This window comes from Musa acuminata, chromosome BXJ2-3, assembly GCF_036884655.1.
Source record: "Musa acuminata AAA Group cultivar baxijiao chromosome BXJ2-3, Cavendish_Baxijiao_AAA, whole genome shotgun sequence".
Lineage (NCBI taxonomy): Eukaryota > Viridiplantae > Streptophyta > Magnoliopsida > Zingiberales > Musaceae > Musa > Musa acuminata.
In genome coordinates, this window is record NC_088340.1 from 2,886,575 (window position 1) to 2,911,863 (window position 25,289).

The 25,289-nt window shown below is 40.3% G+C and overlaps 5 protein-coding genes across 5 annotated transcripts; 4 read left to right on the top strand and 1 right to left on the bottom strand.

Annotated features, from left to right (window-relative positions):
- Window positions 1–3,618, top strand: LOC135606399 (probable beta-D-xylosidase 7). The gene is made up of 6 exons (XM_065097420.1): window positions 1–336; window positions 501–797; window positions 1,120–1,289; window positions 1,489–1,586; window positions 2,150–2,914; window positions 3,029–3,618. Exons 1-6 carry the CDS (start codon window positions 235–237, stop codon window positions 3,616–3,618), a joined length of 2,022 nt encoding a protein of 673 aa, XP_064953492.1. The 5' UTR covers window positions 1–234.
- A 2,077-nt stretch (window positions 3,619–5,695) lies between these two features.
- On the top strand, window positions 5,696–9,098 carry LOC103977348 (probable beta-D-xylosidase 7). Its single transcript, XM_009392841.3, has 6 exons — window positions 5,696–6,112; window positions 6,291–6,590; window positions 6,680–6,849; window positions 7,039–7,136; window positions 7,659–8,423; window positions 8,512–9,098. Exons 1-6 carry the CDS (start codon window positions 5,696–5,698, stop codon window positions 9,096–9,098), a joined length of 2,337 nt encoding a protein of 778 aa, XP_009391116.2.
- A 591-nt stretch (window positions 9,099–9,689) lies between these two features.
- LOC135606914 (uncharacterized) lies at window positions 9,690–13,833 on the top strand. The gene is made up of 6 exons (XM_065098280.1): window positions 9,690–9,830; window positions 10,740–10,837; window positions 11,009–11,185; window positions 11,998–12,096; window positions 12,243–12,485; window positions 13,286–13,833. The coding sequence occupies exons 2-6, from the start codon at window positions 10,769–10,771 to the stop codon at window positions 13,604–13,606; spliced, it is 909 nt and encodes a 302-aa protein (XP_064954352.1). The 5' UTR covers window positions 9,690–9,830; window positions 10,740–10,768; the 3' UTR covers window positions 13,607–13,833.
- A 673-nt stretch (window positions 13,834–14,506) lies between these two features.
- Window positions 14,507–20,314, bottom strand: LOC103976941 (2,3-bisphosphoglycerate-dependent phosphoglycerate mutase 1). Its single transcript, XM_009392304.3, has 9 exons — window positions 19,974–20,314; window positions 18,962–19,233; window positions 18,513–18,736; window positions 18,257–18,375; window positions 17,990–18,146; window positions 16,857–16,958; window positions 16,648–16,767; window positions 14,886–14,935; window positions 14,507–14,804 (listed from the first exon to the last, which is right to left on the bottom strand). The coding sequence occupies exons 2-8, from the start codon at window positions 19,230–19,232 to the stop codon at window positions 14,891–14,893; spliced, it is 1,038 nt and encodes a 345-aa protein (XP_009390579.2). The 5' UTR covers window position 19,233; window positions 19,974–20,314; the 3' UTR covers window positions 14,507–14,804; window positions 14,886–14,890.
- Window positions 20,315–22,693: 2,379 nt separating this feature from the next.
- Window positions 22,694–24,142, top strand: LOC135606916 (FCS-Like Zinc finger 5-like). Its single transcript, XM_065098281.1, has 2 exons — window positions 22,694–23,221; window positions 23,784–24,142. Exons 1-2 carry the CDS (start codon window positions 22,812–22,814, stop codon window positions 23,938–23,940), a joined length of 567 nt encoding a protein of 188 aa, XP_064954353.1. The 5' UTR covers window positions 22,694–22,811; the 3' UTR covers window positions 23,941–24,142.
- The last annotated feature ends 1,147 nt before the right edge of the window (window positions 24,143–25,289 follow it).

A 25,289-nucleotide genomic window follows, 5' to 3' on the forward strand; every position in this document is an offset into this window, starting at 1 on the left:
TCAGCCACTCCTCCCTTTGCATGCGATCCTGCAAGCCCATCGACGCGAAACTTGGGATTCTGTCAGACGACGCTGCCCATCGACAAGAGGGCGAGTGACCTCATTTCACGCTTGACCTTGGAGGAGAAGATACAACAACTGGATGATCAAGCCCCTGAAATCCCCCGACTCGGCGTGCCGAAGTACAATTGGTGGTCGGAGGCGTTGCATGGTCTGTCGAACGGGGGACATGGCATGCACTTCATTGGCCGTACCATTCCGAATGCTACCAGCTTCCCCCAAGTTATACTTACCGCAGCTTCCTTCAACCCCGACCTGTGGTATCGTATCGGACAGGTAGTGCATGCTCCAAATTCCTCCGCTGTAATGTTCGTGGTTGCTTCATGGAAACCGAAGGACTTGGAATAGCTTAATCTTAAGCAGTAGTTTGATATGCGAGTATATCTCTAGGAAAGAGGGAGACTAATGATAGTGGTTGCATCTTCTTCTGATGTTTGGAGGCTATCGCGGTGGAGGCTCGAGCAATGTACAACGCGGGACAGGCAGATGGATTAACACTATGGTCGCCAAACGTGAATATATTCAGAGATCCCAGGTGGGGCAGAGGCCAGGAGACTCCCGGTGAGGATCCCACGACGGCAAGCAAGTATGCCGTCTCCTTTGTGAGAGGACTACAAGGCGATTCCCCCACAGGGGAAAGGTCGGGCCAGCTGATGGCTTCAGCTTGCTGCAAACACCTCACAGCTTATGATTTGGATAGCTGGAAAGGCACCGTTCGCTATACCTTCGATGCTCGGGTAAGTTACTACTGCAAGAATGATGTGTTCCCGTCAAGAAAGAGAGAGATCATACGTGAGTACAATCAATAATAACATGATATTGCTAGTCTAGAATCAAATCAAATAATAGGATAAAGATAAATTAAGATGGAAGAAAAGAAAAAAAAAAACAGTTAAAATATTTATAAAATCTTAAACTACTTTTTAACTTAAGTTCTATGCATCCAATAAAAAATACTAGTTTAAATCTTAATAGTTATTACTTACACAACACAACTAAATAAATGATCGATCATATTTGAGGAGCGAGCATCTCAGTGGCTTGTTTGGTGCTGCTCAGGTGACGGCTCAGGACATGGAAGATACTTTTCAGCCACCTTTCAGAAGCTGCGTCGAACAAGGTCGAGCCACTTGTGTCATGTGTTCCTACAATCGCGTCAATGGAGTACCCACCTGTGCTGATTACAATCTTCTGACCAAGCAAGCCAAAAACTTGTGGGGCCTTGATGGGTAAGATCGTATGGATTTCCCATTAGTATGAGCTGGTTATTAATAGTCCCTTCGATTCAGATCACTGACCTATTGTTTTGATCCAATGTCTGTGTTTAGTGAAACATAATGACAATCTTCTCTCTTCTTCTTCTTCTTCTTCCTCCTTATTGAGCTGACAGCAACTGAGACTAATCGTCATTCTTTGACTGTTCCTCAGATACATTTCTTCGGACTGTGGTTCGGTAGATATGATTTATGGTTCTTCGCACTACGCCAAAACGCCTGAAGAGGCAGTTGGTTATGCTCTTAAAGCTGGTAAGAAAGGATCATGCATGGCTTGTATTGTTTACAGCTTGTACATTTATACAGTAATGATAATAAAATCATATGTTTCAATTATTTAGAACTGAATATAAATTTTTTATTACCATTCAGATAAGTTAAGTTTAACATATTTAAATTTTTATTTATAGTTTTTATTAATATCTTTCTAGATTTTCTTTAATTTCTTCAAATACTATTAATATTAATCGTTTTACCTATTTTAATTACCATATCCGGAGGTCTCCTAAATACATAATAACTATGCTATCCTGAGTACATAATTATATTTTATATATTTAGATTTAGTCTTACTTAATTTAAAATTTTTAATTTTTAAAAATTTCTTTCATAACTTATATTTATAATTAATTTTATTTAGACTCTCATCGACTATGATGATATCATTAATAAACAATATACACCAAAGAGATTGATTTATATAGGTGTCTTGATTATTTCTCTTCCTAATTCAGTATTGTGAAGATGAAATAAGATCTTTCAGTTTACTTGTCCAATATCGTAAGAAGAACTAATCATGTCGGAAAAATTTGCAGGAGTGGATATAAATTGCGGTAAGTTTATGCATCAGTATGCAGGATCTGCTATCCAAAAGGGAAATATATCTGAAAGTGACATAGACAGAGCCCTATTCAATGCCTTCTCCTTGAGAATGAAGCTTGGACTTTTCAATGGAAATCCACAAAAGCTACCTTCAGGAGATATCCCACCCAGCCAAGTCTGCTCGACGGAGCACAAAAACTTGGCTCTCCAAGCAGCCCAAGACGGCATCGTTCTCTTAAAGAACACTGGCAATACCCTTCCTCTAGCGAGATCAAACGTTACATCTCTCGGTGTGATTGGCCCGAACGCCAACTTCCCTCCAAGCCTGATGGGTAACTATAATGGCCCTCCTTGCGTGGTTATCACCCCACTCGAGGCATTGCAGAGCTCCATCAAAAATACCCGATTCGAAGCAGGGTGTAACATCGTTGCTTGCAATGTCACTAAGATCCCCGAAGCTGTCCAATTGGCGAGTTCAGTGGACTATGTCATCATGTTCATGGGGTTGGATCAAGATCAGGAGCAAGAGGGCCTTGATAGGACGGATTTGCTTCTCCCAGGAATGCAGCAGACTCTGATATCCAAAGTTGCCGAAGCAGCAAAGAAGCCCATCATCCTGGTGCTGCTATCCGGCGGTCCGCTGGACATTACGTTCGCAAAGAACGACCCGAGAATAGGAGCTATCTTGTGGGCAGGTTATCCCGGTGAAGCAGGTGGATCAGCGATCTCAAGCATCATCTTTGGAGACCACAATCCAGGTGAAACGTCTCATGATTTCTTTGCTATGTAACATGCTAACTCGCAAGACTTCGTATCTTTATACTGGAAAGGGTTACTTCACGCTACTTACTTGATCAACCTGGTCGGCGCAGGGGGGAAATTGCCTGTTACTTGGTATCCACAAGACTTCACAAAGGTGCCGATGACTGACATGAGGATGAGGGCCGACCCTGCCACGGGCTATCCGGGACGCACCTACAGATTCTACAACGGCAAGCCCGTCTACCAATTTGGTTATGGCCTCAGCTACTCCAGTCATTCATATGAATTCGCAGCTGGAACTGCAACTTCGATCTACCTGAACAACTCGTCGTCTCCCCAGGCTCAACCGAATGATCCAAACACTCTCAGTTATGACGTCGCAAGCTTAGGCTTCAACACATGCGGAGAACTTAAAATCTCTGCTACGGTCGGTGTCAAGAACCATGGCCCCATGGCCGGCAAGCACACCGTGTTGCTCTTCTCTCGCTGGCCATCTGCAGAACATGGTAGGCCGGTGAAGCAGCTGGTGGGTTTCCAGAGCGTGCACTTGGAAGCAGGAGAGAGCACCAAAGTGGAGTTTTCTCTGAGCGCTTGCGAGCATCTCAGCCGAGTCATGGACGATGGCAGAAGGGTGTTGGACAAAGGATCCCACTTCTTAATTGTTGGAGATGAGGAGCATGAAATCAGCATCATCTCCTGATCTCCGCAGGCCAATTTGAAGCTTAGCTTGTGTTGCTGTCACTTGCAGATCGAGGCAGACATTTGATGAAATGCTGCATAATTAGTGATTTAGAATGAAAATATATTCTAACTTGCACAGAGACACCATATAAGCTCTTTAACATCATTTTTTTAAAAATAAAAGATATTTTAAGTGATAATGAGTACCATCATTTGCATCCAAGTAGATAGTTGTAGTCGTAATAAAATTGTTCCAATGAGCAAATGCATCTGAGCTCTTTAGCATTATTTTTGTCATAAAAAGAAAATCCCATATAATCGTTAAAATTTTCAACGACGGAGAAGCATGCTAGTTAGTAAAGGATATAAGGACGTCAATCAATAGTTGAGAGCCTATTTTAATATTTTATCGTATTTGTTCAATGACAACACATAAACCTTCAATAATAGCAACAATCTTATAATATGTGTTATTCATTGAATCTCGAATTTTAATAATGAAATCAATTGATAAGTTTAATAAATTAATATAATTTTGAGATATGTGACATGAAAAATATTTTAATCATGGTCTCGGACCAAATGTCGAGCTAGAAAGTCGGATGTTATGCTAGTAGATTGTTGTGCTAAAAATTGAATGGTGTGCCGAAGAATATACTTTGTACTAGAAATTCGAACATTATATTTGAAGGATCGAATATCATACTAAAAAATTAGATGTCGTAATAAAATCAACACGTCAAAAGATTGGGCGATGTGTTGGAGGATAGGATAATGTGTTAAAGATTTGAACGAAATCTTGAAAGATCAAACGATATACTGAAATAATGGATAACGTGTCAAAATCTTCGAAGATATGTTAGATGAGTGGTAATGAGTCAAAGTCTTAGTCAATATAACTTTGGGCTAATTTGAGTCACTATTATATTAAAACATAGCTCACTTATCATATAAATTATTGGACTTAAAGTTCGATCAGATTTGGGTTATTAGAAGGCCAAACACATAGCCTAAACTATCTAGATCAATAATGGCACATAGTGGTAATACCATCAAAGTTATGTTTTGCAATATGATGTTAAAAATTACAATGGTATTATCGTCGAAGTCTAGTATTATTATTCCATATCAAAAATTATATTAGTACCATGAGAGTCTAGTATTACAATTTCGTTTCAAAGATTATGATAGTAGTATCATCCGAAGTCAACGATAATATTACTCATATCCCAAAATATCATAAATTTAAACTTTGATTTTATTTTGAAAGACTTTTAGAGCTATAAATATCCTACTATGGTTTAATTGATAGAGCATGTATTCTTGAGATTATGAAGTATTATAACACTCTTTATAAGTTTTGTTTGAATCTTCTCCTCTCTCTTGAGTGTAGTAGTAATACTAAGTGTGATAAGTCTCTTGTAAAGAAATGAGTATAAAGATTCTCTCTAAAATTTAAAAAAAATATTATAAATAATTATTGATCTTCACTCGTTAAAAGCAAAATCAATAATCAAAGTTGATAGTCTCGGAAAAAGAATAAGGGGATATAGGTTAGAAAGATTGAATTACTATAAATCGGTTTGTATTCTTGCTTATGATTTTTGTGATTACATTCTTATCATTATCTATTTTATTCACAATCCTTACTTGAACTTAATATTTGGTTAATCATGTTTTTAGTATATATTTTTTTCTTCATTTAATTTGAAAGTTAATTAAAATTTACTATAGCATTAATTCACAAACCCACCCCAACCCCCCCCCCCCCCCCCCCCCCCATTTTAGTACATAAACTAAAAATAAAAGTTGACTCTTTATTCCATATCGGTTTTATTTTTAATTAATGTATTTCCTATCAGGATATTCAAAAGTAGGAAATACACATTGATTAGATGTCTTGCCTGTTAAAGTATCCAGAAAAATAGAAATATACAATGAATGGCGAGATGTATAGGTTTAGGATTGCAATATTATATCCTAATTTCTGTTGAAAATTCATTTCTAATGAGCAGACTTTGGTCAATCGCTTCTATATATATATATATATATCGTCGTCGTCGTCTTCGATTCCCAACCCATAGCAGCTGAAGAGGATGGAAACTTGGAGAGAACTCCATGGTCTCATCTTTTCCAGCGCGCTACTGCTTCTGCTGCTCGCACAGCCGCTCTTGGTCTTTTCAGCCACTCCTCCCTTTGCATGCGATCCTGCAAACCCATCGACGCGAAACTACGGATTCTGTCAGACGACGCTGCCCATCGACAAGAGGGCGGCTGATCTCATTTCACGCTTGACCTTGGAGGAGAAGATACAACAACTGGGTCATATAGCTCCGGCAATCCCCCGTCTCGGCTTGCCGAACTACAAATGGTGGTCGGAGGCATTGCACGGTGTGTCCAACTGGGGACGTGGTATTCGATTCAACGGCACCATTACGGCTGCTACCAGCTTCCCCCAAGTTATAGTTAGCGCAGCATCCTTCAACCCCGACCTGTGGTATCGTATCGGACAGGTACTTCATGCTCCAAATTCCTCTGTTCTAATGTTCGTGATTGTTTTATGACAAGTCTGATGGAAACCGAAGGACTTGGAATAGCTCGATCTTAAAACTAGTTTGATCCGTCAGTATATCTCTGGGAAAGAGGGAGACTAATGTTAGTGCTTGCATGATCTGCTTCTGATGTTCGAAGGCTATCGGGGTGGAGGCTCGAGCGATCTACAACGTGGGACAGGCGGAAGGATTAACGTTTTGGTCACCAAACGTGAATATATTCAGAGATCCTAGGTGGGGCAGAGGCCAGGAGACTCCCGGTGAGGATCCCGTGACGGCAAGCAAGTACGCCGTCGCCTTTGTGAGAGGACTACAGGGCGATTCCCCCACAGGGGAGAGGAAGTCTGAGCAGCTGATGACTTCAGCTTGCTGCAAACACTACACAGCCTATGATTTGGATAATTGGAAAAGGCATAGTCGCTACACCTACAATGCTGTGGTAAGTTACAGGAAGAGCAGTGCGTTTCTTCTTCCACAACCTCGTGGATCGTATGTGAGGAGCTCCTCAGCGGTTTGTTTCCTGCTCAGGTAACAGCTCAGGACATGGAAGATACTTATCAGCCTCCTTTCAAAAGCTGCGTCCAAGAAGGTCGAGTCACTTGTGTCATGTGCTCATACAATCGCGTCAACGGAGTACCCACCTGTGCTGATTTCAATCTTCTGACCCTGCAAGCCAGGAACTCGTGGGGCCTCGACGGGTAAGACTCTCAAGTAGTTCCAAGGAGAAAGCATCGACATTGCTTTGATCCTGGCACAGCTTTTCGATCTGTCTAGCGGAATATAATGTCAATATGAATCATCTCTCTTTCTTCTTCTTCTTCTTCTTCTTTGTTGAGCCAAAAAAAAACACAACCGGGACTAGTGATCGTTCTTTGACCATTGCTCAGATACATTGCTTCGGACTGTGGTGCAGTTGACCTCATTTCTGGTGCTATTCACTACGCCAAATCGCCTGAAGAGGCAGTTGCTGATGTTCTCAAATCTGGTAAGGACTATCTATGGTTTATATTTGATTGTTTACAGCTCATAGAATTGACGAGTGGTAAGCAAAGCAAAACAGAGACTGCTGAGGGCCAAAAGCTGTGGCCAAAACCTCTCCAAAAATAAAATTTGTATGTGATGATTCAGCTAATAGACGACTACTCTCACTATTTTCCTTGACTCAGAAAGAATCGTAATCGAACTGTGTCAAGTTTCATTTAATGATCATCAGCTCACAACCATAACAAATGTAGTCAACTCATATGGCTCAACGAGTGAACTTGTAACCACATGAAGAAGTTGCTTTCAGGGTTTTCTGGACATACTTGCTAATATCATGCACGCAACATGGTGTTCTTTCAGTACTTGTACTTGGCAACTATCTCTGTTAGGATCAGAATACATGACCAAATCTATGATCATTTTCCACCTCTTACTGATTCAGTGTTGTCGAGATGAACAATGGTCTTTCAGCTTACTGGTCCTATGTTGTGAGCAGTACTAATCATGTCCGAAAAATTTTCAGGAATGGATCTAGATTGCAGTGACTTTGTGCAGAAACATGCTGGATCTGCTGTCCAACAGGGAATTCTATCCCAAGGCGACGTAGACAGAGCCCTATTCAACATCCTCTCCTTGAGAATAAGACTTGGACATTTCAATGGAAATCCACTACAGCTGCCTGCCGGGAACATCCCTCCTAGCCAAGTGTGCTCAAAGGAACACCATGACTTGGCTCTCGAAGCAGCCAAAGCCGGCATCGTTCTCTTAAAGAACGCAGCCAATTTGCTTCCCCTGGCGAGATCCAAGGTTACATCTCTTGGTGTGATTGGCCCAAGCGCTAACAACGGGTACCTACTTGTAGGCAATTACAACGGGCCTCCTTGCACAGGTAGCACTCCACTTGGGGAACTGCGGAACTACGTCAACGATACCCGATTCGTACAAGGGTGTAACAAGGTCGCTTGCGATACTGCTACGATCAATGAAGTTATCCTGTTGGCGAGATCAGTGGACCAAGTCGTCCTGTTCATGGGGTTGGATCAAGATCATGAGAGAGAGGGTCTTGACAGGATCGATCTGGTTCTCCCAGGATTGCAGCGGAGTGTCATAACCAAGGCTGCAAAATACGCAAAAAGGCCCGTCATCCTGGTGCTGCTCACTGGTGGTCCGGTGGACATTACGTTCGCCAAGAACGACCCCAGAATAGGAGCAATCTTGTGGGCAGGTTACCCTGGTGAAGCAGGTGCATTAGCGATCGCACAGGTCCTCTTCGGAGAGCACAATCCAGGTGAAGCATCCCATTCGCTTACGGAATCTTATTTTATGTCGATGATTTCAACAATCTGACGTCTTACGATCTCATGACGCTCACGCAGGGGGAAAATTGCCTGTCACTTGGTACCCACAGGAGTTCACGAGTGTGCCGATGACTGACATGAGGATGAGGGCCGATCCCGCCACAGGCTATCCAGGACGCAGCTACAGATTCTACACCGGCAAGCCTGTCTATGAGTTTGGATATGGCATCAGCTTCACCAGTTATTCATATGAATTCGAAGCCGAAGCTGTAACTTCGATCTACCTGAACAGCTCACTAACTCCCCGGACTACAGCAAACTCACACATTCTCAGTTATGATATCGCAAGCTTGGGCTCCGACACATGCGGGAACCTAAAATTCTCTGCTACGGTCGGTGTCAAGAACCAGGGTTCCATGGCCGGAGAGCATCCGGTGCTACTCTTCTCTCGCTGGTCATCTTCGGAACATGGTAGGCCAATAAAGCAGCTGGTCGGTTTCCAGAGCGTGCACCTGGAGGCTGGAGAGAGCACCAAAGTGGTGTTTCCTCTCAGCCCCTGCGAGCACCTCAGCCGAGCCACAGATGATGGCACAAGGGTGTTGGACAAAGGATCTCACTACCTCGTCGTCGGGCAAAAGGAGCATGAAATCAGAATCATCTCCTGATCTCACGAGACATATGATAGCAATTGCAGAATGAATTGCCAACTGTAATGCTTCTTTTATAATGAATGCTTAATAAATCTATTTAGTGATTCAGAAAAAAGACACGAGTTGGCAAATATTTTTGTAAATTCATAAATTCTACGATAATATTGGAGTTGGCGAATATCTAAATTCTAATATTTTAAGATCGTGCCTCGTGATGATATTCTATCATCACATTTTAAATGTGAAGAATTGACCAATAATTGACGTGGATCCCAACCTAACCACCCTTCCACCCACTGCACGTTCCGATAAAATCCAAGACGATAAGGACAAATTATAATTTTCTTTAATCCAAATTACCTGTCCCATAGTTTGACTGGAGATCGGCTCCAAGTATAACTTTATTGCTTATATACAAAATGATGAGAACCCATCTTGATTGCTTGATGAACGGTCAGGATGCGGGATCAGAGGGATCAAGTTAAATGGAATAGTTGGAAGAGATCCTATCCCCAAGGCATATACCGCTCGCCGACTCTCCCCACGTGAATCATCTCCCCAATTTTTAAAGCGATGCTGACCGTCCGATGGCTGGCCCACCACGGGTTCCTATTTCCGGGGGATCGACTGACGCGACGCCCATCCGGTTCTCTACCGGAGTCCGCTCGCTACTCGGCTACGGAAGAGTACCTTCCCCTGTCCCCATTCGCGCCGCCCTTCGCCCTCGACCGTCCGATTCCGCCGCAGGTAAGTCCAACCCAGCTAATCTTGCGCTGGTGTCTTCGATCATTCCTCCCTTTGGAACCCTTCTTCTTCCGAACAAGGGAAAAGAATCAGAAACTAAGTGTTGTATTGGTTTAGAATGCATTAGGCTTGGGATTGTTTGATGCTGATGATCATCGTGGTGCATTTTGTGATCAGATCACCATTTTGTTTTTGATTCCGTAGAAAGCTGTAATCTTTTGTTAGGTACCACGTAGAATGTCATCTGCATTAGCTGAAAAGAGTAATCGAGTTGACGAATAAGAATCCCAGTTTGCAATCAACAGCGAAAGAGAAAATAATAGATGCAAGTCATTTTAGGACAGTTTTTATCCGATGAGGATAATTTGTATTAAGTTCATACACTCATTTTTTGGGACATATCTTGTCATGCACCTCTTAGAAGGTGATGATGAAAAGGAGCTTCTGAATTATTTGCTCAAGAGAATAAAACTAAGTTATATTGAATGAGTGAGCAGTCAAGTTTTCTTTAATGGCAAACCTTATCTTAGAATGATTCAGTATGCCCAAGATTGACACACATTCAATCAACTTCTTATAGAAAGATTCAAATTCTACATTTTTGTGCAATAATATCTGGTTGAGTCATTTTCATCAAGAATAATGTGCCAGAATAAAACAGCTTTGTGGGCCTAATCCATGTTAGAAATTTTATTCTCAAAGAGAACAATGAAAATAACTGCCTAGCTTAGGAAATGACGTCCATATATGAGATTTGCCTGTCGCATTTTTTTTGTCTCAAAAAGATCATTATCGAGTGACATTGAAATTGTTGACTAATTGGGTGTTGGCAAAGCCACAAAGAAATATTATATGTTGCCTGTTGAATCCCTTCTTTTTGTTGGCATTTACTACTTTTTTTTTTTATTGCAGTTCATTTCTCAGGAAATCTTGAACGATTGATGGGTTCGATTGACTCTATCACAAATGGTTCTGAAAAACAAGCACTTTCTGAAGAGCAAAGGACTAAGGTAATCTTGGTTGACAACATGAGCTCTGCAGTGTTCTTGTCTGTTATTGTTAAAAGGGCTGGTACGAATTATTCAGCATCTGTTGTCATTATAACTTAGAAAATAATTTCCTTTATTCTATCTAGTCGTGGAAGAGATAATTTTTTTGGATTTTTAAATCTTTTTTCTCAGATAAATGAGGTAAGAGCATCATTAGGACCATTGCCAGACAAGTTAGTTTGTTATTCTTCTGATGCATCAATTGCAAGATATTTGACAGCAAGAAACTGGAATGTGACAAAGGCAACTAAAATGCTAAAAGAAACTTTGAAGTGGCGTCTTGAGTACAAGCCAGAAGAAATTCGCTGGGTGAGTTAACTCTTTAGCAAAACTCTCACTATTGTGCCTAATAACATATTTTTCTCTGGTTAAAAATTGTTCCCTCCTTTTTTTTATCACTCTGTAAATTGTGGATTATTAATGCTGCAAGATCTTTTAATCCCTGGAAATTTAGCAAGAAGACAAAGGACTAGATATGACACAGAATTTAGTGATGACAAAAATTCAACCATGTTTAGTATGTGACACATGCAAGAATCTTTTAGATATTATATGTTGGCATTTTATTAGACTGAATAGAGCCTTTGCCATTTCTTGGGAGGAGATACCACTATGAATCTCATCCCATCTTTCTTTGTGCACCCTCCACCTTCCTCATCTTTTTTTTTACTTTCTTGAGTAAAAATTTGGAAATTCTCTGCCATGTTTCCATTTATGTAATGTGAGAAACAAAATTGTAGCTGTGAAACTGTCAAAAAGAACAAATAAAATAGAAAAAAAAGAATAAACTATTTTGGAGGAGAAGTTTCTCCTGTTACCAAGAGAATAGAGTCTTGTTTTTCTTTGATCCATGCTAACAATCCAAGCTACCCAGCATCAATTGAAAACTGTGGTTTTTCATGCACCGATGGGATCATATATTTTCAGTATTGCGGTTAAGTTAATGATTTGCATGCTACCCAGCATCGGTTGAAAACTATGTAATTTTTCATGAACCAACAGTGCTGTAAAGTTAAAGAAATAGTAACTTATTTTGTATGTATCATCAGTCACTTTATTGTTGTAAATTTCAGTTGTCTTATCCTCTTTCTTATTTTTCTTCTTAATTGATTTTCTTTTAGGATGAAATAGCTCATGAAGCTGAGACTGGAAAAATTTACAGATCAAGTTATTCGGACAAGTTTGGAAGGAGCATTCTTGTCATGAGACCTGGATACGAGGTTTAATTGATCTACTTCTTCCTTACTTTGTTCTCAGCAAGCTTACCGAATGTTCTCATTTGTTGCATGCAGTAGAATTGGAAGTTCAGTATATGCAAATTTTGCGGTGCTTAATTGTGTCTGCTTCCTCATTTTTCAAACTGCAGAACACAAAGTCAACAAAGGGAAAAATTAGGTACTTGGTGTATTGTATGGAGAATGCAATTCTCAATCTGCCACCTGATCAGGAACAGATGGTGTGGCTCATTGACTTTAAAGGATTCAACCTATCAAATATATCGATCAGGACAGCGAAAGAAACAGCAGATGTTTTGCAAAATCATTACCCAGAAAGATTGGGCTTAGCTATACTGTACAACCCACCCAAGTTCTTTGAACCTTTCTGGACGGTACGTCATCCTCTTTTTCACATCTGGAATTGTAAAGTGCTCTCCAAGAAATACTTAGCAAGAAAAGTATTTGAGTGTATAGTAATGAATTTAATAGAATTATAAAAAAAGATTTAAATATCCCTAACTAAACATATGATATTTTACAAATCTCAATGACAACAAAAGATTCATGTAATCATGAAATGACTTTCCATATACCATATAGAATAAATTTGATTTACTTCTTTCTTAATTTTGCTGATATTTCCCATATCAAAATTAAGCATAATACAGACTGTGACTTAGTGGCGATAGTTGTTATTGATAGACTGAGCATGGTACTTTGTAGAAGCATGAAGTTTATTTCATACATGCAGAATTTTCATGAGTTCTGGCAAACTTTTGATTTCATGAATCAAATTTTTTTTTTATGATTTTTATTCAAGCCATGGATTTTCTTTAAACTTGTTTGTCTTGAATATTTAGGGAAATTGACAGTAATTTTCTTGCATCATTTTCTAGATGATGTTCCTGATAATCTCTAATCACTTTCTCTTTCTTATTTGTCTTTCAGTTTTTGTAATTAAACTAAGTTTTGTGCCTATCATACATTCTGTCTTGTCCCTGCATTAGAAAGGGCATAACCATAGCATTATATCACTGAACATCTATCTTGATGAATTTAAACATTTTATTTTCCCTAATTGTAACTCAAATACATAATTATATCTATCATGATAGTCTCAAACTTTTATGCATCAGTTCATTATATCTGTACCTGCTGATTTTAATGCATCAAATTTTTAAGCATTTGGCAGGTAGCTAAACACTTGCTGGAACCGAAGACATGCAGAAAAGTAAAATTTGTTTACTCCGATGATGACAACACCAAAAAGATCATGGAAGAGTTCTTCGATATGGATGAATTGGACTGCGGATTTGGAGGCAACAACCAAGTGGGTTTTAATATCAGCGATTATGCAGCAAGGATGAAAGAAGATGACAAGCGGATGCACTTCATTTGGAGCCAAGAAAATGCCTCATCATCCTCAGTTCAACATGAAACGATAATGACAAATGTTTCCGGCAACTCTGGATCAGATTGTGATAAATCAGAGAACGGAACTCCTGGCAGGTGAGAGTCATACCTTCTTTGATGGCAAATCTCCACCTAAAAACGACATGGTGGACTTGAATGACAGGACATTCATTGCATCCCCTGAAACTATTTGTTGAGGGAGAAGACAGTAAGGCTTTAGCAAGACCAATGTTATCAAGTTTGGATATTAGGAATGTTTTCTCAAACTTTTCTATGTATTTTCTGTACAATATTTATTATTCAAAGATTCATAGTTGGCATGAATAATGATAACTTTCTTCTCCAGTCCATGTTATGCAATGCTCCATTGATAGTAAAATTAAAAGAAAAAATGTCTTCTTGGTGAAGTTGTATCAAATCAGTTGATTATGTTTCGGCAGGCTTTGTTGTTGTTGATGATGAATCCTCTTAGAATAATCTTAATTTCTCATCATTTCTCATGATTAAACAGATATCAAGTGACACAACAAATATTACATGCCAGAATCACCAAGGCCTCTAGATATATTAACTCAGTTCTAACAGGAGATAAAAGCTAGTTAATGACATCGATTAACCCGTCAAGTATGCCAATGATCATAGATTAGAAAGTCTCCTCTTTATAATCATCACACCTAAGTGTCAGAAAGTAGACCTAGTTTGTTCTGATTTAATTTGCACTAAACTGCTTGATTCCAAAAGAGTTTGGGTTGTTCTGCTCAAAAGAATATTAAGCTGGTGCCCTTTTCCCCAGGCATAAACCTAGCAAGAAAAAAGATCCAAGGAGCAATAACAGATCTAAACAAACTCTGGGCAAGTAATAATCTACAGGAAATTGTTCATGGATGTGCATGCCTGAAGTAAATTGATCTCAAGTAAAGCCACACAAAAACACTAGCTCTGAAAGAAGACGACCACAGCAGATTAAGAGGAAGTCACAGATGCCAAGTAATGGAATTGATGAACTTCAAAAATGATGCTTAACCATTGATAGTCGATAATTAAGCTTGTATATTTATTATTGCATTTGTAAAAGCAGCTTGAGGCGACACCACCCGACACAGCAAAAATGAACAAATAATACAATCTGCAGAATCTTCTTTCTACATTGAACAAAACTTCGCCTATAAGGTGAAGAACATAGCGGTAGATGCTTCTAGGATTCTAGTAACTAAGACATCATAGAAGGGGCCCGTGATCATGCTCATACAACTTCCAACCACGAAAAGCTCCTCAAGTATTTTCTAGCACAGACAAGACTGTGAAGAACACCACAAAGGAACATAAATGAGCAGACTTGAGACATAATATGCAAACCAAGTTAAAAGACACAAGCTTACAGGTATCACTGGAACATTTCATCTAGCTTCTGCCTGTAGAGAGCCAAACGCTGCATTCACATAAAAGAGACCAATCTTAATCATACAGTGGTCTTAAATGTACTTTGATGAAATAATAAATGTAGCTATGTTGCACTTATAGGATAAAATCTTTTCAAGGAACTAATGGTAATAATATAATTACCGTTAATCCATACCTATTTTTCTGTGACATACATTTAGCTATCGGGAATGAGCAAAATTAAGATAACTACATGGAAGTGCTGGTAATCATACAATCATCTCCATTAAGAAATGTAGCTATGTTGTACTTATAGGATAAAATATTTTCAAGGATCTAGTGGTTATAATATAATTACTGTCAATCCATACCTATTTTGCCTGACATACGACTAGCTATTGAAATTAAGATGACTACATGAAAGTACTGGTAATCATACAATCAATTTGTCTGTAATAATAAGTGTAGCTATGTTGTACTTATAGGATAAAATATTTTCGAGGAACTAATGCTCCTAATATAATTACTGTCAATCCATACCTATTTTGCTATGACATACGATTGGCTATTGAGAATGAGCGAAATGAAGATGACTACACAGAAGTGCTGGTATCATACAATCAATTGTCTGTAATCATACCTTTGATGTTGATGCTTAGGTCGTAGCAAGAGAACTTTAAATAACAGAGATGGGTACAATAATCAAGGGTTTGTTTATAAAAGATCATCACCTTACTAGTGAATTAAGAAAAGCCAACCAAGAAGGGTGACCTAAGAATAATGTAGATTAACAGAGTACAAAGGGCAATCTTTTATCTCAAAGTAATAGATGAGCCAATGAGCAAAAAAGTCCAAAATAGGAACCAAGATATACATAATAATGTGGAAGAAAATTATTGGTAACATGTGAAAGTGTCGAAATATATGAGGCTATGAACATAATAATGTTTCATCTTCTATTATTCTTTCAATGTCTCAACAAAATCTCCCTGTATATCTAACCTTTTTGCTGCTGTGGATAGGCAAGTGTGTATCATCTAAAAACATGAATTATTTGCTCTTGGAGATGATGCATACCCTTTTTGTGCAGTCTTATCATGTTCTAGAATGTGTCATCAAACTTTTGCCTGAAGAACTAAATCATCTTTTAACTAAGAAAAGGTAAATTCTGTAAAAACAGATATGCAATATTAAAGAAATATACTTTTTCATAAATGCCATGCAAATTGCATTTTGCAGGTCATGACTTGATCAAAGTGCTTCTTTCCTCTCGCTTAAAGTTCTTTCTATGTTGTGCACATGGCATGGTCAAACCTTTGTCACCTAGGACAGGAGGAAATAGACGCTATGCACCACAAGAGGATTTAAACCCATGAAAGGGATCTGGATACCTTAAACCGTCCAAGATAGTGGATATTTGGCTCTTGCTTAAAGTTTTAACACTGTTTCACTGACTATCAGAAAAGCATCAGAGACAAAGAAGAAAATTTTCCAAGACAAGTACACATAGATATTGTGGAATATCTAACCACATGAATTCATCAACTTCTTAATCTTTTAGCAATTTATTCTCTTTCTCTTTCTCTTCTTGAATTTTGATCAATCTGATTATCTTAAAGCCAGAGAAAACACATCAATTTCATGCACATGGACATACATGTAGAGGTTTCATAAAGCATCTAGATTTTATCATAAAAATATAGAGATCACACCTACCTAGAAACAAGAAGCATAAGGGGATTAATGTAACAAAATACATACTCTGGTATAAGCATAAACACCAGCCTCAGAAGGACCTACTGGGCTTCCTCTCCTAATAAACTTTCCATCTTTGAATATATAAAGCATTGGAATGCCAGTCGACAGTTCAAGGCTGATGACCTGAAGGAAAAGTAAAGTAATAACCTTTACCGCATACTAAAAGCAGTTTAAGAAACAAATCTTCACGTAATAGATAGACATATGCTTACCTCCTGAGAAGTCAGCTTGTCCAGGTACATAATGATGGACCTCAGCGAATTCCCATGTGCAGCAATCATCACATTCTTCCCAGTCAAAAGTTGAGGTACAATCTATCATAAAATCATTCAGAGTGGTCAAGGGCGTGCGAACAAGATATTATGTACTTCATCCTATATAAATCAACATGATTATCGAGTAGCTAACTTCAAGATGTCAGCGATATTTGCTGCTTGTGTTGGGAGGCAAAACTTCTGTTAGGAAAAACCAATAATATATTCAAACAAGCCAGCTTAATTTTCTCAATTATGCAATTAAAGATTATTTATTTTAATAGAATTTTTTTTCGGCATCAATATATTGCTCAAGCAAATTGGAGTTCCTAGTTAATGCTTTTATAGATTTGTAAATAAAAATCAGTACTCCTCACTTGTAACTTTTGCTAGGTGATAAGGAGCACAGTCTAGAACATTTTACATCTACCATGTCAAAGGTAAAAGATGAATCTTTTTAGTCTATTCTTCTGAGTATTCAAGTGCCATGGGAGCACAGAGACAAGGACCTGTGGATACATAACTCAAGCTTAAGAGTTGAGATCTGCAGACTGGGTCCATATATTAGTATCAAACAAGATGATACCTTTTGAGTCGACTTTGGGCTAGCTAACTGCAGCTGAGTGTTGAAGGCATCTTTTCAAAACTCAAAAAAGTACTGCACAGCAGTATAGAATATCACCGACTTAGATGTCATCAAGACACTGACACAACACGAGAAGATAGAACATGACCAGCAGAACATAATCAAAGGTGTGCTTTGTCATGCATTCTACAGCAAATATCTTCATGTATATCTAAATAAAAGATACTTCTGGGGAAACATATATGCCGTAAGTCCTAAATATGAATTAATCAAGTGAACATCTAACTAAAGAAATATCTATCTATGTCCAACGAAGAATTATACCACATTATGAAGGTGAGGTATGCTACATCAGAATCAAAGACAACAGTCCCATATCATAAGGCAGGAAATTGTCTGAAATGCCTTGATGAATTCTTTGAAACAAGAACTTGATATAAGTTAACTAATTGTAGCAACAGCTGAAACTTCTCGCAATGAACCAAATCATTTAAAAGGTCCTTACTTGCTCCCTGAAATAAGCCACAGCTCTTTCAGCACACATCTCCAAACTCTCGCCGTTTGGGGGAGGAATGTCATAACTACGACGCCATTCATGAACTTTGTCTTTTCCAAAACGGTCAGCTGTTTCCTGCTTATTAAGACCTTGTAATTCACCATACCTAAAGGAAACAATAGGAAACAACACAATTATATTATAAACTGATCTGAGACTAATTCTTATACAACAAGTAAACATGTTTATTGAAAATATTAAAAGAGTAGCCATTACATTCTTTCATTCAGTTGCCAGGCAGTTATCACAGGAATGGACTGTTTGTTGGTTTCTTCACTATATATTTGACTCCACTTCTGGGCCTGTTTGCTCTCATTGTGCATAATGATCGGAACCTAAATCAAAGTCAACAAGAGAGAAAAGCAATTGTTAAGACTTCTTGATAGCGTAACATATTGAGAGAAATACTATAGACAAGAAAGAAGTTCACTACTATAATTAGCAAGGTAAAAGGATAGGAAGGAACAGAAACCTTTTTGCGACGATGTTGGGTCATTGCTAGCATAGCAGTCATTTGGGCACGAATCAGTGAAGATGTAAAGATCGTGTCAATAGGTATATTGCTTATTCTTTTACCAGCTTCAATTGCCTCCTCCACGCCCTTTTGAGTCAATGGTACATCAACACATCCTGTAAAGAGATTTTTCTCATTCCACAAAGACTCACCATGTCTAATCAATATTAGTGAAGCTTCACCTGCAAACAGACGAAACAACAATTAGCCTGGGCAAGAAAAAAAGGAATCAAGTTCCAGTTTCACATAGCTAAAATGTTTTTAAAATAACATGCAGCAGCGCTCTAAAACTAGCTCAAAATACCTTCTCGATTACTTCTCATCTTTATTAGGTGATATCATTTGCTAGAAATATAACATCTAAAAAGAAACAGTGAAAACTGCAAAAAAAACAAAAAACTACTTACTTGATTTTTTCTGAGAATCACTAGAATTGCTGTTTGATGGTATTTGAACCGGATCGGCAACCGAAGAATGTGAGCTCGATGCACGAACCACACACAATTTCAAGCTCCGAGGATAGCAGCTTCCTCTTGTAAGAAGCCGCATCTCGATGGTTACACCCTTAGAAACAGTTTTCACAGGTAAGCTTCCAAGCCGGCTTAACAAGCCAGTTTTACCGTCGTATCCCTGGCCTTGGATGGAACCAAGGGTATGATAACATGCTGTTGAAGCCATTCTGATGCATTTACATAAAAGTGAGGATGAAATCTTGGCAATTATGTGATAATTACTTCAGAAAGAACAAAGAGAACAACCATGATTAAAGTATAATGTATTTTTTATTAAATTAGAAGAATTTTTCATTACATCAAATGGCATATATAACGTGGACTCAAACTTGATATTTATCACTTGTGCAACAATACACTAACCAACCAACATGGATGTCTCTGTTCAACAGAGAGAGTAAGGACTGTATAATGTAATTTTTCACCTAAAAGATTATAATAGTAATGTTGCAATAAGTAAACCAATTCCCTTATTTCCTTATCTTCTAACTCGTTCCAAGGATCTAAAGAAATAGGAACGTCGCAAGGTTACACTAAAAGCAGCGTAATATGACATAAACTATCAACGATTTAAAACATACCGAGATTAAATAGATCGATAACAGGAGCAGTTTGAATATCGATGAAAAAGCATAAAGGTAATCATTTCTTGACCTAAGGATGCAAGGTTTCAATCAGATGCATAATTTGATCATCTAGAAATAACTAGCAAAGCAAAGTTTTCTTCCGATCGGACTCAAGAATGGACGTTTCCATATGAAATTTCTGAGATCTAACTAGAAAATGTACTCTAGAAACGCAAAGAAGCAGCCTCATAACTGCATATTAGGACAATCTCAGAAAGATCATTCTTTTCCGGGTCCTGAGAATTTGGGAAACAAGAAGAAAGAAGAGATCAAGACGCCACCTTTTTCCGGCACACGGGAAGCTCGATTCAGAGCCTCGGAGACCGCAAGATGGCACCTTTTGTAGCGTGTCCGTGGAGTCCCCGCGAACCAAGACGAATCTCGATGAAACCGAGGCCAAGATAGGCAGCAACCGGACGGGTGCGCGCAGGAAAAAGGAGCAAAAGATCGAGAAGAAATGGCTGAGGAAACAAAGCTTCTCGGAGAAGGCGATCGAGTATGGCGAGAGCGGACAAGTCTAAGTTGTCAGCCGAAGAGAGGATGGTTAGATGGTGCAATTTATGTAGGCTTCAGCGGTGTCACCAAACTTGGCGGAAGAACGATAGAAACACACACAGAGGGGTTGGTGGGAAAGACAGAGACAACAAAAAAGAAAAAGAAACGTTTTGGAAACACTTTTTCCCACACGCATAAAACGTTTTCTCTAACGACAAGTTGGTAGCACGCTTCAAATGCGGAGAGTTGACCGATTTGAGTTGCTTCTTTGGTGCTGAACAAAGATGAATCTAATCGTATGGGTTACAAAGTCAGTTTGGAGAGCACAAATCGTTGACTGACCGCATGAGTTTCCTCCCGAAGACAATTGCATCGACATGGATTATTCCAAGAATGATGGTGCATTTTAATGAAGGGGTAGGTGATGACCTCTTCTTCCTTGTGGAGTAGGAGATGAGAGAGAGAGAGAGAGAGAGAGAGAGAGAGAGAGCGGGGTAGATGGGGCTTTTGGAAGGACCAGACTCTGCCATGGAGAGGGTTAGGTGGAAGAATATGCATGAAGAATATTATCGATGCCAATGCTAACAACAACCCCTCCATGATGAGCATTCTTTCTCTGGGCTGGGCTATTTGGGCCGGTCTATGGCTTTACGGAGCCCAAATCTGCTGAGGCCGCAGTACTTCTGTGAGCCCAACCCAATAAAAAAGGCCAGTTGGCGGAACGGAATTGGTCGGATTCCACGGAAGGGCCATGGCCTGATTCATTCCTTCCTCTTTTACCTTCCAGGCAAAGGGAAGGTGAGAGCACTCAACCTCCAATATTGACCTCCACTGGTGTCTTACCTCTTCGCTACCTCTTCTCCGCCGCTCATCAAGAACAAAGCAGGAGGTCAATAAAGGGTGACGGCGGTGGTGGTGGAGACGACACGCCCACTCGTCGCATCAAAAGCTAGCGAGCTTTTGGTCGCAGCCTCGAGATACACCAGCTTCATGTATCATCAGGACAGTGTTCTAACGATCAATGATAACTGGCAAAGATATGGGAGTGGACCTCCATGAGCACGAGCAACTTGGGAATGACATGAACAGGGTGAAAGATCTAATTTGGGCTGCGTGGTTGACAACCTACAGACTTCTCGTAGCTCTCTCGAAGATGCGTGAGGCCATATCTAGATGTGCATAACGACCATGGGTGGAAAAGACTAGTCTCTGCTTCATCTACTCCTGTGGGGGCTAAAACTTGAACTCCATGTCTGGGCATCTGATGCCTGGAGGGCTGCTAGAAATTGAATGGAAAAGCTTGTTTGGATTCACTTTTCCTTCCCATATCTACTGTGGCTCACATGACGGGCATAAAGGTCAGGGGTGAGGGACCAACCTACATAATGCAATCTCAACCTCTCCTCTCCTCTCACCGGTTTAGGTGAATCCTACTCCCATAATTCATCTGAAGGGAAGACGAAGAAGGGAGAGCTGAAGCCATTGTGAAGACATGGAAAGGGAAGGGCCGGCTGAGTAGGCGTGGGGCCGGGGGGAGTACAAAGGGACCCCCCGCATGATTACGTCATCAGGTGCTTAAAAATAGTCCATCCTAGCTGTCCTTTGGATCATCATAAGGGTGAGAATTGGAAAGTGGTTTTTCTTTTATATATATATATATATATATATATATATATATATATATATATATATATATATATATTCCCCCGATAGTGAGAGATGAAATAGAGGAGGAGAGGAGGAAGAGGGCGACGAGTGGGTGGCCCCCAATAATTGACGCCACGGCCCCATCGACGCCAAATAATTGGCGACCGCGACACCTCACATGCCCCCACTCGCCGCACACCATCTCATCTCCGCGGCTATCTTATCACGATAAGATATGACATGTATATCTCGTTCGGGATTCTCGTGTTTGCGTCGACAAATGGACACGTCGGATCGTAAGATAAAAAGGGACCGAATCGTGAACGCTGTCTCGATAGGTCAAGTGGGTACGGCTTTCTCGCGTCGCTCTCATCCCACTCACCGTTGGGGCCCGCATCGCCATCATTCGCGAGTCGTCGGACCTGGGTTAAAGGTAGCCGTCGATCATGATCAGGTTGCATCGAGATGTGATGTTACGGTGCATAGACGGACCGTCGGATCCCTTCGTTTGGGCCCCGTGGATGGCGGGTGTCAATTACTCGCCGACGAGTTGTTGGTGCTCAATTTATCGTCGCCTTCAACTGATGACCAATAATTGAACTAAAGAAGACAAAATAAATATAGAAATTTTGAGATAATAATTTCGCAATAATGATATTTATATATAAATAATATGGGTTAAATAGAGCTTCGTTCAGTTCAAAATAAAAATGAAATAGAAAAGAAAATTCGAATAAAGAAGAGATTAAAAAAGAGTAAAAACAAAAAGGAAAAATAGAGGGCAAACGTGGACGCACGGGTGGAACGGACGGTCGTGATCGGTCTTCTACTCTCTTTTATTTCCCCCATTTCCCCCTCCTTTCCACGCCCCTTCTTCTCCCTCTGCGGTTTCCTCGGCTCGCTTTACTCCCTCCTTAGCTAACTGCCCCCTCCTCCTTCCATAGACAGCTCCTCATCTTCTTCATCGCTGGAGAGTGATGGATAGAGGAGGAGGAGGAGGAAGAGAGATGTTGCTGGGGAAGCGGCAGCGGCCTCCCATGAGGCGGACGACCAGCATGACCGAGTTCGCCGCCGACGTCGTCCTCACGGATGTCGAGGCCACGCAGGCTCCGTCCGACCATGAGAAGACTAGCGACGTCCTCCACCACCAGTGGAACCCGTGGATGGAGCCGCAGAGGGCGGCGGAGTTGCCCGCGCAGAGGAGGGCCTCCGGCGTCGCGAACTGGCTGGAGGCGAGGTACCATGGGAGCCTGGTGCTGTCGCCGCGTACTGGCGGGCACCGGAAGAACTCTGCCGACCTTGCCGTGGTGGAGACGGCGCCCTTCCTCAGGGCCTGCGGCCTCTGCAAACGCCGCCTTGGCCCCGGCCGGGACACGTTCATGTATAGGTACTGTTTCTGGTCCATCGATTTATATTTTTGCCCTAAAAATTCGTTTTTTATTGTTCTGGTTGATGTTTCTTGGTGAAAACTCGAGGACGAGCCTAACTGCTCGCAGAGCTACTGCTGTCCATCATGCCTGCTTATCACCTCAAAATTCTCATCTTTCTTTAATGATTATTACGGATTGACGATGATGTCCAAGTTGATGTATATTGCTGATAAAATTTCTTCTTCTTTTTCATATCTTGGGGAAATTTAAACACAATTTCTTTGTTTATTTTTTCTCTGATTTATTCCTCGCCGTATCTTCTTCCATGAGGAATAACTATTTCGAGGTGCCGAGTTCATACACTATCTGGTTGGTGTGTGTTGTTGCTTGGTAAGCCTTTTGAAAGGCAAAGGTAGATCCAAACATGTAGAGAAGAAGGCTTTCACCATCTCGTGCACCTCACTGCTCCTCTAGTTAAATCCCTTTCCATCAATGCAGTCTTTATTGTTCACCCAATTGTTGCAGTCTCAGTTGTCTTTCTTGTTGCCTTATTATTGAAATTTTCTTTTGCTTGCACAGGGGTGATATTGCATTTTGCAGCCTCGAATGCCGGCAGCAGCACATAAATCTGGAGGAGCGCAAGGAGAAATGCTCTCTGACTTCCATCAAGGATGCTGTTCCTGCAGCCAACGGCTCCGAGAATGCTGGCAATGGCGAAACAGTGGCAGCTGCATGAGATTTAGAGTTACTCTGGGGTTCTCAAGTTCCACCATTGGAGATGCCACAAGGCAAAGATTATAGATCTATTTGGGTCCTACGGTTTTGACGCAGCCGTGCTGTCAGTAGAGGGAAATATAATGTGAGCTTGATGCTTATGTAATTCCCAACCCCATATTTTTGGTTCTTATGAGAAGCAATGAAGGGGCTCTACACCACCATCATCTTCTTCTTCTTCTTCTTGTATTGTGGTCTGGAAAGGAAACAGCTTGTTGAATCAAAAAGTGGGAATCATGTGAGTCAGATGATGCCCCGTCCTTTTCCAGCGATTCCTGCTAGACATTAACACACACATGAAAACAACTTCTACCTAAAATTGGAGCAAAGCAAATCTTCTTCCATTTGCAGGACCTGTACAGTGCTCGCATTTAGCTTTTCACTGGACTGAATCAGAATCAAAGTATAACTGGTTGCTGCGTATTGATGAATCATCTCTATGATGAAACCTCACTTCAACCCTGAATCATTGTGATGTTAGGCAACATGGCTAGTAATCGCAGACACAGTCATTGCAGAAGAAACCTTCCATGGTGTGGTCTGTCGGGGCCTACTTTCTGTATCGGCATTGTTCTCAGCTGTGACGTTGAATCTTAGGCTCACTTTCCTATGAGATCTGGAGGTGCAGCTTCTTCTCACCGTTCCAACTCCTCGGTCTGCATGCTCTGCACCAACTCCCCGATCAACAATATTGCTGCAATGCGTATGGCGTACACAGTACAGATTCTAGATTTACAGATCTCTTTCCTCGTGGTGGTCCTATTATTTATGGCGAAGTAAGATCTAGCTGAGCAAAGATGTAGATTCCAGCCGAGGCATACAAGCAAGATGACAACTGGGCTAAATTAACAAAGCTCCAATTGGCCTAATCTTGAGAAAGGGGAACTCAGTGGAGTTTACAGAACTATCATGGGGTGCTTTCAAAGGCATAGAATAATGGTTTCTCTCCTCTTGTCTGCTGATCAAAGCATATTCTGCACTTCAAAAACTCGGGGAGATTAAGCTACATGACATAAGATATTATGGATGGCATTAATGGCCACTATTCTATTGCTCTGTGACAAAAGATATTGTGGAATCTTGTACCAGGCCAGGGTGATTAAGCCAAAGTTTTGAGTGTCAGATATCCAATAGCTTTCGCTGCATAAGCTGTCTCCCTTTGCACATCACAGCTGCCGTGGATTAGGAAGCCATGTAATTTTTTCTATTAACTTAATCCTGATTAGACTTCATCATTAAGCTTGTCTACTCTTACAAAAACTATAGCTTCTTCCTTTGGGTTTTATTGTAAGTTTCTTTTGCTGCTGCCAA

Bases quoted from the DNA above. Each gene is read 5' to 3' on its own strand.
- LOC135606399 (XM_065097420.1), top strand. From the start codon at position 235: ATGCACTTCATTGGCCGTACCATTCCGAATGCTACCAGCTTCCCCCAA. The intron at 798-1,119 runs GTAAGTTACTAC...GGTGCTGCTCAG, and splicing joins GCTATACCTTCGATGCTCGG to GTGACGGCTCAGGACATGGA. The intron at 1,290-1,488 runs GTAAGATCGTAT...ACTGTTCCTCAG, and splicing joins AACTTGTGGGGCCTTGATGG to ATACATTTCTTCGGACTGTG.
- LOC103977348 (XM_009392841.3), top strand. From the start codon at position 5,696: ATGGAAACTTGGAGAGAACTCCATGGTCTCATCTTTTCCAGCGCGCTA. The intron at 6,591-6,679 runs GTAAGTTACAGG...TTTCCTGCTCAG, and splicing joins GCTACACCTACAATGCTGTG to GTAACAGCTCAGGACATGGA. The intron at 8,424-8,511 runs GTGAAGCATCCC...ACGCTCACGCAG, and splicing joins CTTCGGAGAGCACAATCCAG to GGGGAAAATTGCCTGTCACT.
- LOC135606914 (XM_065098280.1), top strand. From the start codon at position 10,769: ATGGGTTCGATTGACTCTATCACAAATGGTTCTGAAAAACAAGCACTT. The intron at 10,838-11,008 runs GTAATCTTGGTT...CTTTTTTCTCAG, and splicing joins CTGAAGAGCAAAGGACTAAG to ATAAATGAGGTAAGAGCATC. The intron at 11,186-11,997 runs GTGAGTTAACTC...ATTTTCTTTTAG, and splicing joins AGCCAGAAGAAATTCGCTGG to GATGAAATAGCTCATGAAGC.
- LOC103976941 (XM_009392304.3), bottom strand. From the start codon at position 19,232: ATGGCTTCAACAGCATGTTATCATACCCTTGGTTCCATCCAAGGCCAG. The intron at 18,737-18,961 runs GTAAGTAGTTTT...GTCTGTTTGCAG, and splicing joins TGATTCTCAGAAAAAATCAA to GTGAAGCTTCACTAATATTG. The intron at 18,376-18,512 runs GTTTCTGTTCCT...ACTTTGATTTAG, and splicing joins CCCAACATCGTCGCAAAAAG to GTTCCGATCATTATGCACAA.
- LOC135606916 (XM_065098281.1), top strand. From the start codon at position 22,812: ATGGATAGAGGAGGAGGAGGAGGAAGAGAGATGTTGCTGGGGAAGCGG. The intron at 23,222-23,783 runs GTACTGTTTCTG...TTGCTTGCACAG, and splicing joins CGGGACACGTTCATGTATAG to GGGTGATATTGCATTTTGCA.